Source organism: Protopterus annectens, chromosome 2.part1, assembly GCF_019279795.1.
Source record: "Protopterus annectens isolate FY-2018-M chromosome 2.part1, PAN1.0, whole genome shotgun sequence".
In the NCBI taxonomy this organism is placed as follows: Eukaryota; Metazoa; Chordata; order Ceratodontiformes; family Protopteridae; genus Protopterus; species Protopterus annectens.
In genome coordinates, this window is record NC_056729.1 from 873,966,215 (window position 1) to 873,979,059 (window position 12,845).

The 12,845-nt window shown below is 37.9% G+C and overlaps 1 protein-coding gene across 4 annotated transcripts in view; it reads right to left on the reverse strand.

The window, feature by feature from the left end:
• Positions 1–1,405: 1,405 nt before the first annotated feature.
• Positions 1,406–12,845, reverse strand: part of ASB5 (ankyrin repeat and SOCS box containing 5) — a 685,704-nt gene continuing 674,264 nt past the window's right edge. For all 4 annotated transcript variants that reach the window (XM_044062518.1, XM_044062520.1, XM_044062519.1 and 1 more), the window contains exons 6-7: positions 8,775–8,966; positions 1,406–2,020 (exon numbers count right to left, since the gene is read on the reverse strand). In XM_044062518.1, the coding sequence (XP_043918453.1) occupies positions 1,893–2,020; positions 8,775–8,966 (320 nt within the window). In that variant the 3' untranslated portion in view covers positions 1,406–1,892. The remainder of the gene's footprint in view (positions 2,021–8,774; positions 8,967–12,845) is intronic.

Genomic DNA, 12,845 nt, shown 5'->3' on the forward strand with positions numbered 1-12,845 from the left:
CATTGTTCAGGCCGAAACCGGTTTGCAGCATTTTTGTTTGAATATGCCACAATAAAAGAAGGTTTCTGCTTGCTCTAACCTTTGTGCTGGCTCATTTTGTGTTTTTGACCCATTTTACTGAGACCAAATCACCTAAAGTTCATTTCACTGAAAGTTCATTTCACCTAAAACTCATTTCACTGGCAAGTAGTACTCTAAGGCAAGTCAAAGGTATATGTCCTTTTCCCCACTGTAGTGTGGTTCTGGTGTTAGTATATAATTGGGAGGGGGCACAGCCTGCCACATTGGGGGGTGTGGGGGGTGTAGCCCCCCATTTAATTTGGTTTTCTGTTGTCTGGTTTTGTTTTACATTATTTGGTAAAACCCAACTAGGTGGGGGGCTATGACACCAACAACCCCCATTGTGGGGGGCTGTGTCCCACATACCCACCCTAGCTATATATACTATCACCAGGATTTTACTACAGTGGGGAAATGGGTGTCAGTGAAATGTTCTTTCAGTGAAGTGATACGAATCCATTATATATATATATATATATATATATTTTCCCATTGAAAAAGTTGACTTTCTTACAGGAACATTGACACATAACAATGAGACGACAACAGTGAATGCTTAAAAGATCAACTCCCAGAATGGCAAATTTCACCTCAGGGAAACTAACAACTTGGTCACCACTGACAAACTTTTTCCTTACCTCCACTGTAGTGCGATCTTGGAGTTGGTATATTTAGGTATGGGGGATGTGGGGGGTGATGCTCCCCACTCCAGTAAGTTTTATTTATGTATTATTTTGATTTTTCCACTCCGGTGGGTTTAATGTATGCATTATGTTGTTTTCGTCAGTGGTAACCAACTGGTTAGTTTGCCGGAAAACAACATAATACGTAAATTAAACCTACCATTTTGGGGAAAACAATATAATACATAAATAAAACCCACTGGAGTGGGGCACTTCATCCCCCCACACCTCCCTACTTAAATATACCAACTCACAGAGATCGCACTACAATGGAGGAAAGGGCAAAGGTCAGTGGTGGCCAAGTGGTTAGTTTCCCGAAGGCAAAATTCGCTGTTCCAAGAGGTCACTGTTTTAACCAGTCGCTGTTGTTGTCTTGCTGTTAAGCGAGTTGACATTCTGGTAAGCTGACTTTTTGAATTGGAACCATATATATATATATATATATATATATATATATATATATATATATATATATATATATATAGATAGATATATGGATGTGTATATATATATATATATATATATATATATATATATATATATATATATATATATATATATAAATGTGTGTGTGTGTGTGTGTGTGTGTGTGTGTGTGTGTATATATATATATATATATATATGTGTGTGTATATATATATATATATATATATATATGTGTGTGTGTGTGTGTGTGTGTGTGTGTGTGTGTGTGGGTGTGCGTGTTTATATAAACATGTATATGCATATATATAGGCAATTAAATTACAATTCTGTGTTTTTAATATGTAGATACAGAAGATTTTCTTTTACGTGAAATAGTTAACAAACCATCTCAGCTATGTATGAGATCTGTTCTACATCTGAAAACCCTAAAACTGCTAAAAACTAGTGCAAACATTAGAAATATAACAAGTACTTTGGAAGACTGTATATTAAAGCTATTAACAGCACTGTTTATAATACAATACTTTATACACTTTAGTATAGTTAAAATCTGTACACTCATAAAACAATTTCTAAAAGTTTTTACAGAGATTTTTTTTTTTTTTACAATTCATTACTCCATGTGCTTGGGCCTCTCCTTTAGAGAGAAAAGAAAGCTACCAGATTCTAGCTCTTGTGGCTGTTTCTAGCTCTCATTGCTGTTTCTTGCTCTAGTTCCTGTTTCTATCGGTATTGCAGGAACTGTTTGAGAACTGCTGGCAGCTCAAGCAGTGAAATGAGATGTAACCGAGATCTCCCTAAGCACTTCCTAATGCACAACCGACACTGCTGACATAGAGAACATGGTGTAGCTGTGAACAGAAATGGCATGTTAATAACACAAAGTAATCACTGATATCCTTCAGCAACAAACAGAATCTTTCTAACATTTTAAACATGGCTATTCACAATTTTACAACAGCTCAAGATCTTACCATCATAGCTAAGATAATTTGTCTTGCATGCAATAGTCAATAATATGAAGCGGTTTATTAAATACTCCACCTTCTTTGAATTGTCTAGTGGATGTTCTGTGTTAAATGCATTTGCATCGTACTTCTGAGAAGACATCCCTATTCCTAGTAAGGTTGTGATATTGGGTTTAAATAGCCTATATTCAAAAACTCAGCTAGAGAGACTACAATAAAAAGCTGTTACTGAAAGGTGGAAGTCATAACACCTGCTCTCATACACCAGTTGTAAGGCAAGCTGTAAATCTGAAGATAGTTCCTTCCAATAAATCTTCATGAAGAGGGTTTCCGAATTTTAGTGGAGAGGTATAAACAAGCCAGGTAGATAAGCCTAACTCCACACCTCTCTATCTCTAAATATAATAAATTTGAGATTATGCAACCTTGGAAATGAAGAGAAACTTCTGTAATCTCACTGTGCTACAATCTCACTGAAATAACTATCTGCCTTCAGCTAAATGCAGGAGTGAGTTTAAAAAGGACTATTCCTATTTTGCATAATTATGGTACACTCTTCATCATGTCTGCTCTTGTTATGTATTCACTAGAGAAAAGCAGCATGGCAAACCTGTAGCTTTATCATTTTTTCACATATAATGAAGCCCTTGTCCAGCACTGCAAAGTAAATTATTATTCAACCACCCCCTCTTGATTTGTTATTATAAGCTACTCCAACTCCTGACCTGGAATAACTCTGGTTATATTTTTCCACTGTATCTATCTATCTATCTATCTATCTATCTATCTATCTATCTATCTATTAATTAGTTTGTTTCTGCACTTCTGCTGACCATCTGGCTGATCACCATGATTCATGGCTCATTTCTTTCCGTTAAGATGAGACCTGATTATGGCATAGCAGTCATACAGGCAGCTATGTTTACAGCTCTGCTGTCCCCTAGCTTTCCATGTAAGCACTAAGAAGTGGGGCATGCAAGGGGCCATTACCTAGTTACAGAAATGACACAGCCCCTCAAATAACTCTCAGCTAGGTCCCTATTTAGCAATAGAGATTCATTGGTGGGAAATGTGTTTTTTTCATTGGTTCATAGATTAGTACTAGGCTAACTGCCCTTGCAAGCCATTTTAAGCCTAGCCAATTATCCCTTGTGAGACTCAAACCCTGCACCTTGTGTTTGCACGGCAAACACCTTAACCATTAGGCCACCATCCCAGCCCTTATCACTTTTTCCCCTTCGTGACTGCTTCTTCTCATACTCACGTAGTTATTAAACCTCAGGTCATCAACCTTGTACTCAGGGCTCCACCCATCCATTCCACAAAGCCAGCAACTTATTTTTTATACAAGAAGAATGTACATCAATCATATTTGCTGAAACTATGAAAATTGTAACATTATTGCTTATCCATTTTGCTCATTGAAAATAGCTAATCTTCTGAACACTGTATGGACAAGCTAGTTCTATTAGAAAGCAAAGAAAAATGCAATTTATTTACAACAGTATATAAAAGTAATGACAAGAAATATTTTGCAGTATCGGAAGAAAAGGCAAAACAAGTAGGGCATAGCCAAAACAAACAATAAGAAATTCACAAAAAAAAAAAAAACACTCAAGGTGTGTTGAAAACCATATACACTTACCAAACTCAGAATCAATTTATCAGCACACCCTTGAGAGAGGAACCATAGCAGTAATAAAGTTTTTATTTATGGTTAACCACTTTAATCTTTCACAAAAACGACAGACTTTTTCAGAAATAAATGTTAGCTGTTCTGTTAGCAAGCTGTTTTATAACATGACCTGCTTATTCATGTCACCACTGAACAAACCACAAAGAACATTTAAAGGTACAACTAACATTTAATTTTAAAATAGTCTGTAATTTGGGGGAAATATGAAAATACTTAATCATTAAAAAAACTTTCATTGTTACAGCTGTGGTTGCTTTCAGAAGGGTATGCTAATAATTGATTTGGAATATAACAAAAAATGTTGGTGTTGTAACTCCGCTGTTATTACAGCTAGTTACGTTGATACAGCTATTTGCTTACAACTTTTTGTGCAGCAATGGTTCCTACAACTTAGTAAAGCGACATTCACAGCATTGCAATCTTTCTCTCTTTTATATTAGTAATGATAGTTCAGCTGACTTCCTCACTGGAAGTACAACTAAAGAATTGACCAATGCAAACAGATGTTTTTCTATGACATTTTCCATAAACCAAAACTTCCATATTTGTCAAAAGAAACTGCCAGATCCCGTCTCTTACCTGTTTAGTGGATAAATATGTCCCAGGCTATTTGTTTAATATATAAAGGAAAGACACCTGACTCAGACTGAGTAAATGTAAATGTAAAAATTCATGGTGTACCAATTACACCAGGTTAATGATATTAAAAAAGTATTTTTGTATCTCACTCCAAAATGGGAGTGGAACTTTGTTCAGTTAATAACTACTGACTATTCTATTCCTAAACTTACCTTTCTCACACATCTTGGCCAAATGACTCCAAAACTTTCTATTTGCCTTTATCATCAAGAAGACACAGGATTTGTATCTGGTAGAGCCAGTGTGATTCACAAAAGAGTTGTGTTAGCCTTAATGTAGAATGCCCAGAAGGTCATGTGGCTGGCTGTGCTGGTTGTCATAAAATCTACAAAATTTCTTGATTAAATCCAGTGAGTTCATTTATCAGTGGTCATGATTTTATTAGTAGATGCCTGTTTATTATTAATAGAAGCTCCAGTATCTGGCTTCTCAATGTTTCACCAGGCACTGAGCCAATTCAAGTGGCTGTCTGGCATTGTAACCAACATGGGGAGACAGAATTATTCCTATTAAAATCATAGGGTCATAAGCTATAACTACAAAGACATGAATTTTCATTTTTATGGTGCTCCGGGCATCACAGATACATGAGATTATAGCTGTACCCTAACCCCAAGAAAATGATAAATCGTAATCTGTGTCCAGTTTGGAAAAAACCTTTCTCAGAGTTCCATTCATAGAAATATATACATCTATCATATTTTCAAAAGAATTACAGCTATGAAAGTATTTCCTTATCCATTTTGCTAGGTGCATACTCCCCCCCTTAAACTTTGTCTGGTAATAGAAATAGCCAAGTAATTATCTGAGTTTGTCTGGAATAATGGCAGGCAATGAGGTCTGGCAAAGCAGTTACATGCACCTGTGAGCTTGAAGTAAGCAGACCTTATGTATATATTTTAGACTTTTCAACTCAAAGCTGAGGAAATTTTGTGGAGGACCATCAGACTGTTGAACACAGTTAGAAGCAGGCTTACTGGCCATTTAGAATGCAATGGCAATTTGTTGTTGCCACCAAAATCTTCACCAAGTCCTTAGATAATGGCACAATTTAAATTGTTCTCATTTGGCCATTAAACAGGTATAGAAATGCCTGAAACTAGTAACACTTTCAACTCTGCAATACCTTTTTGGAATTATTCAGCTGTCAGGAACAGAGAGACAAGAACTCATTGCTCTGTATGGGAAAAGAAAGTAATCAGATGTTTAGGTACTCTTTGGAAGGGAGAGTTGCGTCAGATTGCCAATCATTTCAGAATAAGTAATGACCACTGGTGCTTTATCCAAACATGGAACACCATCTTACACTCACAACTGATAACTTAGACCATGTCTGTAACCTGTTCATTTTAGGTGGTTATTAACAGTATCCTGCCAAGGTTTCACATTGGTGTTACATTTTGGATGACAGCTGTTCTTACTCCATCTAGAACTGACAAAGGATTGTACTTCAGGCCACCTTCTGAAACATACATCCAAAATTGATATTCCTCCTAAACTGTCTCAAGCATTTAACATTTTTTCTAAGGAAAGGTTCTCATTTTTATGTATAAAGGATGTCTGATACCACAAGACAATCAGGACAATGGCTTTAAGAAATCCAGCAGCTATAGCATCTACTATCTCCATACTCTAAGCATAAAAGAAAATTTTTACCCTATGGTGTTATTACTATGGGAGGAAATGGCATTGGATCTCTCTAGTCCTTTCCTTCCTGAATTATGGATAATGACACAACACTCTTCAGTTCTCATTTTAAGCATCTCAGCATAGATTTGGCCAATGTAAATAACTAGGCATGTAAAGACTTACATGACAAGTGACCGGAAAAATCCACATCAGCTACACTTTGTTGGTTTAATAGAATAACCAAAAGGCAGCACTGGTATGATTTTAAACTGAAAAGTGATAATGGAGGGGGTTTGTCAATTAACTGATTTGTTAAATCAGATTATCCATTGTGAAATTTTATTGCCACAGTCAGTGGAGGCCACGCCAGTGTAGGAGATCCCACAACTAATCAACAAGTCTGGTTCCAGACACAGTGCTGGGTAGGGGTAACAAGTGTGGCTCTAGACCCAATGCGGTGTAGGGGTATAACCACCACTGGCAATTTTCAGTCCTCTGTAAAAACTATGGCCTTTTCCGTCAACACTGAGGCTTAATTCCATATGCCAACTTCCAAATTCCATTGTAGAATATAATCTATCTTAATTTATACCATGATCCCCCCAAAACGTGCATGCTGATTGGCCAGCGTGCCCATTGTAAATCGAGTTATACTAATGGAAAAAGGTCCGGTCGCCCGGACTTTTTTCCGTTAGTATAATTCTATTTTTAAACACTGTCTTGCTATGTTAAATGGGTTTAACATAGCGAGACAGCTTTAAAATAAGCAACGGAGATCTCCGTTGCTTATTTTAAAGCTGTCTCGCTATGTTAAACCCATTTAACATAGCGAGACAATGTTTTAAAAAACGGAGAAAGCAAGAACTCCGTTGCTTTTTAGCTATGTTAAATGAGTTTAACATGGCGAGACAGTTTTAAAATAAGCAACGGAGATGTCCGTTGTTTATTTTAAACTGTCTCGCTATGTTAAACTCATTTAACATAGCTTAAAAAGCAACGGAGATCTTGCTTTCTCCGCTTTGCCCACAGCTCTGATGTACTGTGCAGGCGCGCAGTACATCAGAACTGCCGCGGATGCCAGACATCTGCGGAAGGGCAGTAAACAGGCATTATACTATGCCATTATTTAAGAAAAGTAATAGTTTCTTTTCTTAAATAATGTCATGGTATAATAGCAATAACCCACTTCTGGGTGTGGGTAATGCTAAATTTACCCACGGTTGGCTTTGTTTGGTCCCTCGGGCGCACGCCAACCGTGGGTAAATTTAGCATTACCCACACCCAGGCGTGGGTTATTGCTATAATATTCTGCACCTGTTTAGCATTCTGCTGGCAATGTACCCAACCCACACTCTTCACTGCTCCACCTAGTGTTTTTCATGTAACCATGACCATGCTATGCAGATCAGCTGGTCACCAGATGGTCTCTGCCTTATATCGCCCTAGCATGGGTCCAGAGTGGATCCAAATTCTCTGAATACCTCTGAAATGTATCTCATTACGAGGCATATTTGAGTCTTAAAAAGCCCATGTTCATGCCATTCCACACTGAAAGGGTTGGCACACATTCAATGTTAAGAATCTTTTAACTAATATTCATGTAGGTATTATTGAAGCAAACTAATACATCAAAAGAACATTCTGTTAATATAAACTAACCATGCTTTGAGCTTCCTAGTTGGAATTGTTAGTAAATGTTGTACATTTTACCTATTTCTTCCACATTATGATAGGTAGTGTTCCACGTTTTAGAGAAGAAAGGTTGAGAGCTATGGTTTCAGACGAAGTAAGGTTTGCTGATTCTTTAAACGGGCCATCGTGGAAGTTAAAATAGATCACATTTTGTCTGACCTCATCATCTAGAACAAAGTGTAATGACTGAACATACATACCAAGAGCAAAAATGTAAATAGTGCAAAGCTGCATGCATATCTGTTTTCACTAAGAAGGCCATATCCCTCATACAGTTTACAAGGAAGAAGAAAGGCAAGATAAACAAGGTAAACAAAGTGATCATTCCCAGAACACTGCTGGGTCTTTCCATGAGTGATGTGTATATATATATATATATATATATATATATATATATATATGGGTCTACTTTACATGGTCAACATTTCAGAAAGTCGACTTTCATATGGCCCAGACCATATGATCGACTTTCAGAATGTCGACCATGTAAAATAAACATAAAAACACAACAAACACTTACCTTAAGCTGTTAGCTGCACCTCCCCATGGGGGGGCTCCGCCCCCACACCCCCTGTAATTTTAATATACCAACTCCGAGATTGCACTACAGTGTCGGAAGTGGGAAATTTTCTCATTCCGCACTGTGCGGAGATTGCGGTTCCCCATGGTTGGCTTTAAAATGTTGATCATATGGTCTCGGCCATATGAAATTGACTTTATGAAAAGTCGACCATGTGAAGGGGACCCATATATATATATATATATATATATATATATATATATATATATATATATATATATATATATATGGTATAGATAGATAGATATAGATACACACACACACATATATAGTGTATGGATGCAGTAGTTATGGAACTATTGGAAAACTATAAATAAAGTTAACCTAGTGCTTGGACAATAGAAAGGTCTGCAGTTTAAATACAGTGTCACAACAGTTATATGCAGTCATTTGCAGCTTACCTTCATGAATTAGCAGTACCCTTTCTATCATAGTACCTTGTATTGCCATGTCTATCGGCCTTTTACTTTCAGCATTTTTGGCATTGGCATTAGCACCGAAGTCAAGAAGTAATTTAATAATATCAGCATTGGTCTGCTGAGCTGCACTATGAAGAGGAGTGTCAGAGTATCGCCCTTTTTCTATGTCCACACCTGTATACATACAGAAAAAAATGTTCTTCACCATTTGTATATACATCTATTTTTTTTGACAATATCTGTTATTCAGCCTTAGTCATATCACAGCAAACTGTACAAATTAGTGTCATCTTGCAATGTTTTCTAGGAAGGTAAACCTATACTACTGTGTACTGTAGCGTTAACACCTGTGCTGGAAGCCCAAGTGCCTCTTAACCAAAGGCAATTTGGAAAACAGCTTATATGTACCAGCTAAAACAAGCACAATGCAACGAACAGACTATATATAAACACAGAAATATGCCTAACTATCAGTTGAACAATTTTGCTGTGGCCTGTCAAGTTTGGTTGGGCATAGAAGCAATAGTTACACAATTTTTCTTCTCATTTCAAGATAAGATTTAAAAAACTAAGCCATACTTGCCACCCTTATTTAGCTTGCTCTTTCTACCAAAACGATGCAGTAAGCATAATTTTTGTTCTAGCTCATGGCATAGAGGGATAAAGTCCTGACTATAGTGCAGGTGACCTGAGATAGATTAGCGGCTTAGGTGCCTGTATGAGCTGGCTCTGAAGGATAGGAGTGAATGGTCAGTCCTGCCTTGCCCATTTTGGGGAGAGAGGGCTACAGCTCTGGCTCAACACTTAGGTGACATCTTGCAGGATTAGTAGGTGTTGTACCCATGAAACACAGGCCAAAGCACATGCTGTCATTGTGCAAATGCTCAGATTGAAACACTCAGCATCAGGAACCATGCTCATAATGGAGGCAGTATGCAATCGAGCTTGGGTAGTCTCTAGGGGGTGTTGCGCCAAAGCAGAGTAGGCCAACTTACAGGATCAGCAAGCTGACTGGCTTACTACAACCTGATTCTTGCTATTGGAGAAATAGATGGGATAATAGTGCTTCTCAGATAGGAAAGTAAGGACCACAAAGATCTCATCTAGACTGAGAATGCCCAGCTTCCATTCAACCCCGAAGAGCAAACAGGCCAATAAGTACAAGTAGAGCAGGCAAAAATAAAGTTCTCAATGAACTCTGGCTGCTGTCTACCTGCTAACACAACAGTTACATTGTGTTACAGTGGAGATCACTTCCTTTTTGTTGATCACTGCTCAAATCTGGATTTCATTAGGACAGAGAGCAGGCTAATATTATACTGTTGTGCCTGTCTCCAAACTCTGGATACTGACCTGTTCATTTTCTTATAACATCTCACTCAATCCACTCCTTACCCTCACTATAAGAAAACATATCCTATAATTAAAAACTACAGATTCTGCTGCAGATGGCTTTCATCCTGAATTTCTAAAATTTGCAGCTGAAGCTCTATCGTATCTAATATCTATACTAATATACAGATCCATTCTAGAATCCCCTGTCCCAAACATTTGGAAGAAGGCATGCATACATCCTCTTCATAAAGGAGGACTCTCTGCTAAACTACTCCAACTTCAGACCAATAGCCACCCTGTCACCATTAACTAAAATATTAGAAAAGTGTATCTATTCCCAATTACTGCAATACCCAACCATAAACAATCTTCTATCCCCCGCATAACATGGTTTTCATCCCAATCATAGCAGCACTACTGGCCTCCTTCACTTTTTTGATACCGCTAACAAAAACAGAAATACCTGAAACCTAGTATAGTCCTTATTCCTAGACCTATCCAAAGCATTCAATACCATCTCTCACCATAAACTATTACTAAAACCCTCATCCTTAGGTTTCAGCCCCCTCCTCCTTCTACTGGTTTAACAGCTACCTAACAGATAGATTCCAAGCAGTCACATGGCAGTAAGAATACTCAGCATTTCTATCCATTACTGCAGGCGTACCACAATGTTCTACACTTGGACACCTCCTATGTAACATATTTATAAATGATCTACACATTGGTTACAAGCACACCACTGGTACAATAAGCAGATGACTCTATACTCATCCTCTAACCTACAAAAAACTTCCAGAAATTACTCAAGAATCCTTTACGTCCATAGAATCCTGGCTAGACAACTCACAACTCCTACATAACACAAAAAATAAAAACTACCACTTTCCACCCCTAAAACTTCCTCCCAAAGCAAAATTTTTATCAAAATAACTTCATTAAATAACACCTTGAGTGAACAGGTCCCTAACACCAAACTTTTAGGAGTCACCATTGATGACAACTAGAAATTTGACCTACACTTCCAAATTACTATAAAAAAAAAACACCAAACACTTGACCTGTTATACAGAACAAAACTCTATCCAACAGAGAGAACTAGAAAGAAACATAGCTAAAGCCTACCTCCTACCTATTCTACAATATGCCCACCCACTACCTACTAACTTCCAAACAAGCAAAGCTGGTACAACACTACAATAAAATAACTTGCTTTGCTTTAAATTGCCCCTTTACAACTCCTCACTGTTCCACTCATACTAAACTGGACTGAACTCCCACATCACATTCCCTACAATCAGCTTCTACTAGCTCATGCACTAATATACTATCCTGGTAAGTATCCAGCACTAAAAGGCCTGCTTCAACTGTACCGGCCTAACAAAGCTCTTCACACTAAAGACAAATTCCTCCTCCTCTCCTTCACTAAAGCTGAAAGGAAATGAAACACTGTACATACCCTCTGCAATGCCCTCCCACATGCTTCAAGGCTTCTTAAAAACAAACAAGAATTCATAATACATCTAAGAGAACCCCACTCAACATCCTACTTCCACAGCTGTACATCTCCAGGATAAGTATAACACCTCTGCATTCTTCCTTCTCTTCTACCACAGCTTTGCTCTCCTCTATTTTGTTACCAACTATCACTCTGTCTTCACCCCAGCCCGCCTTCTCCCTGTGCCTCTCTTAATTCTTTTACCACTCATTTAATTTATATCTCAAAATTAAATCAAGCTTTTGCTACCGACCCTTTGTAAATAACTCAGTATCAGTATTGTGGCATCTATCCTACTGCATAGTTATTTAACTAAACCTGTATAGATTTTAATTTGATAAAAAGACTTACTACTGTATGCATATGAGTCTACTTTAGTTTAACAAATTAACACACCGAAACTGAAATCATCAAGACGATAACATAGATTGTTCAGAAGAGCAATAGTGTACAACATCAAAACTTACAAGATCAAACTGGATATATATATATATATATATATATATATATATATATATATATATATATATATATGTCAAGAATCTCAATGGCAACACTCAGATCTGCTCTGAGTTACACCACAATGGCACTAAATATACAGAACCAACTGATATTGCCAACATCCTGGCAGATAGGTTCAGTGCTAACTTTACCCCCCTCTCACTCCCTAGAGGGCCCATCTCTATACCAGAAGAATGCAAAGTTCCTGTAATCACAGCTGCACAGGTAAAAAACACACTCTCCAAAGCCAGGAACACAGCATCCATGGGACCTGACAATATCCCAGGCTGCGTTCTACACGAACTACAGAATGAACTGGCACCCTACCTAAGTACTATGTTCAATCGTAGCCTCACCTCAGGCCTTGTACCCACTGAATGGTGCACCGTGACAGTTATCCCACTCCACAAAGGGGGAGCCATGATGGACCCCGGGAACTACCGCCCCATTAGCCTGACGAGCCTGGTCTGCAAGGCCATGGAACGTATCATCATGGAACTCATAAACAAAGAAATTGGTAATCTCTAAACACTGAACCCTACCCATTTCGGGTTTGTAAAAGGCAGATCATGTCTCCTAAACCTGATTGACTTCTTTGAAGCAGTCACCAAAGCCATAGATGAGAGTAAGGTGGTTCACACAGCTTATCTAGATCTCGCCAAGGCTTTCGACACCATCCCCCACTCTGGAGTTATACATAAACTCACTAAATAAGGTAT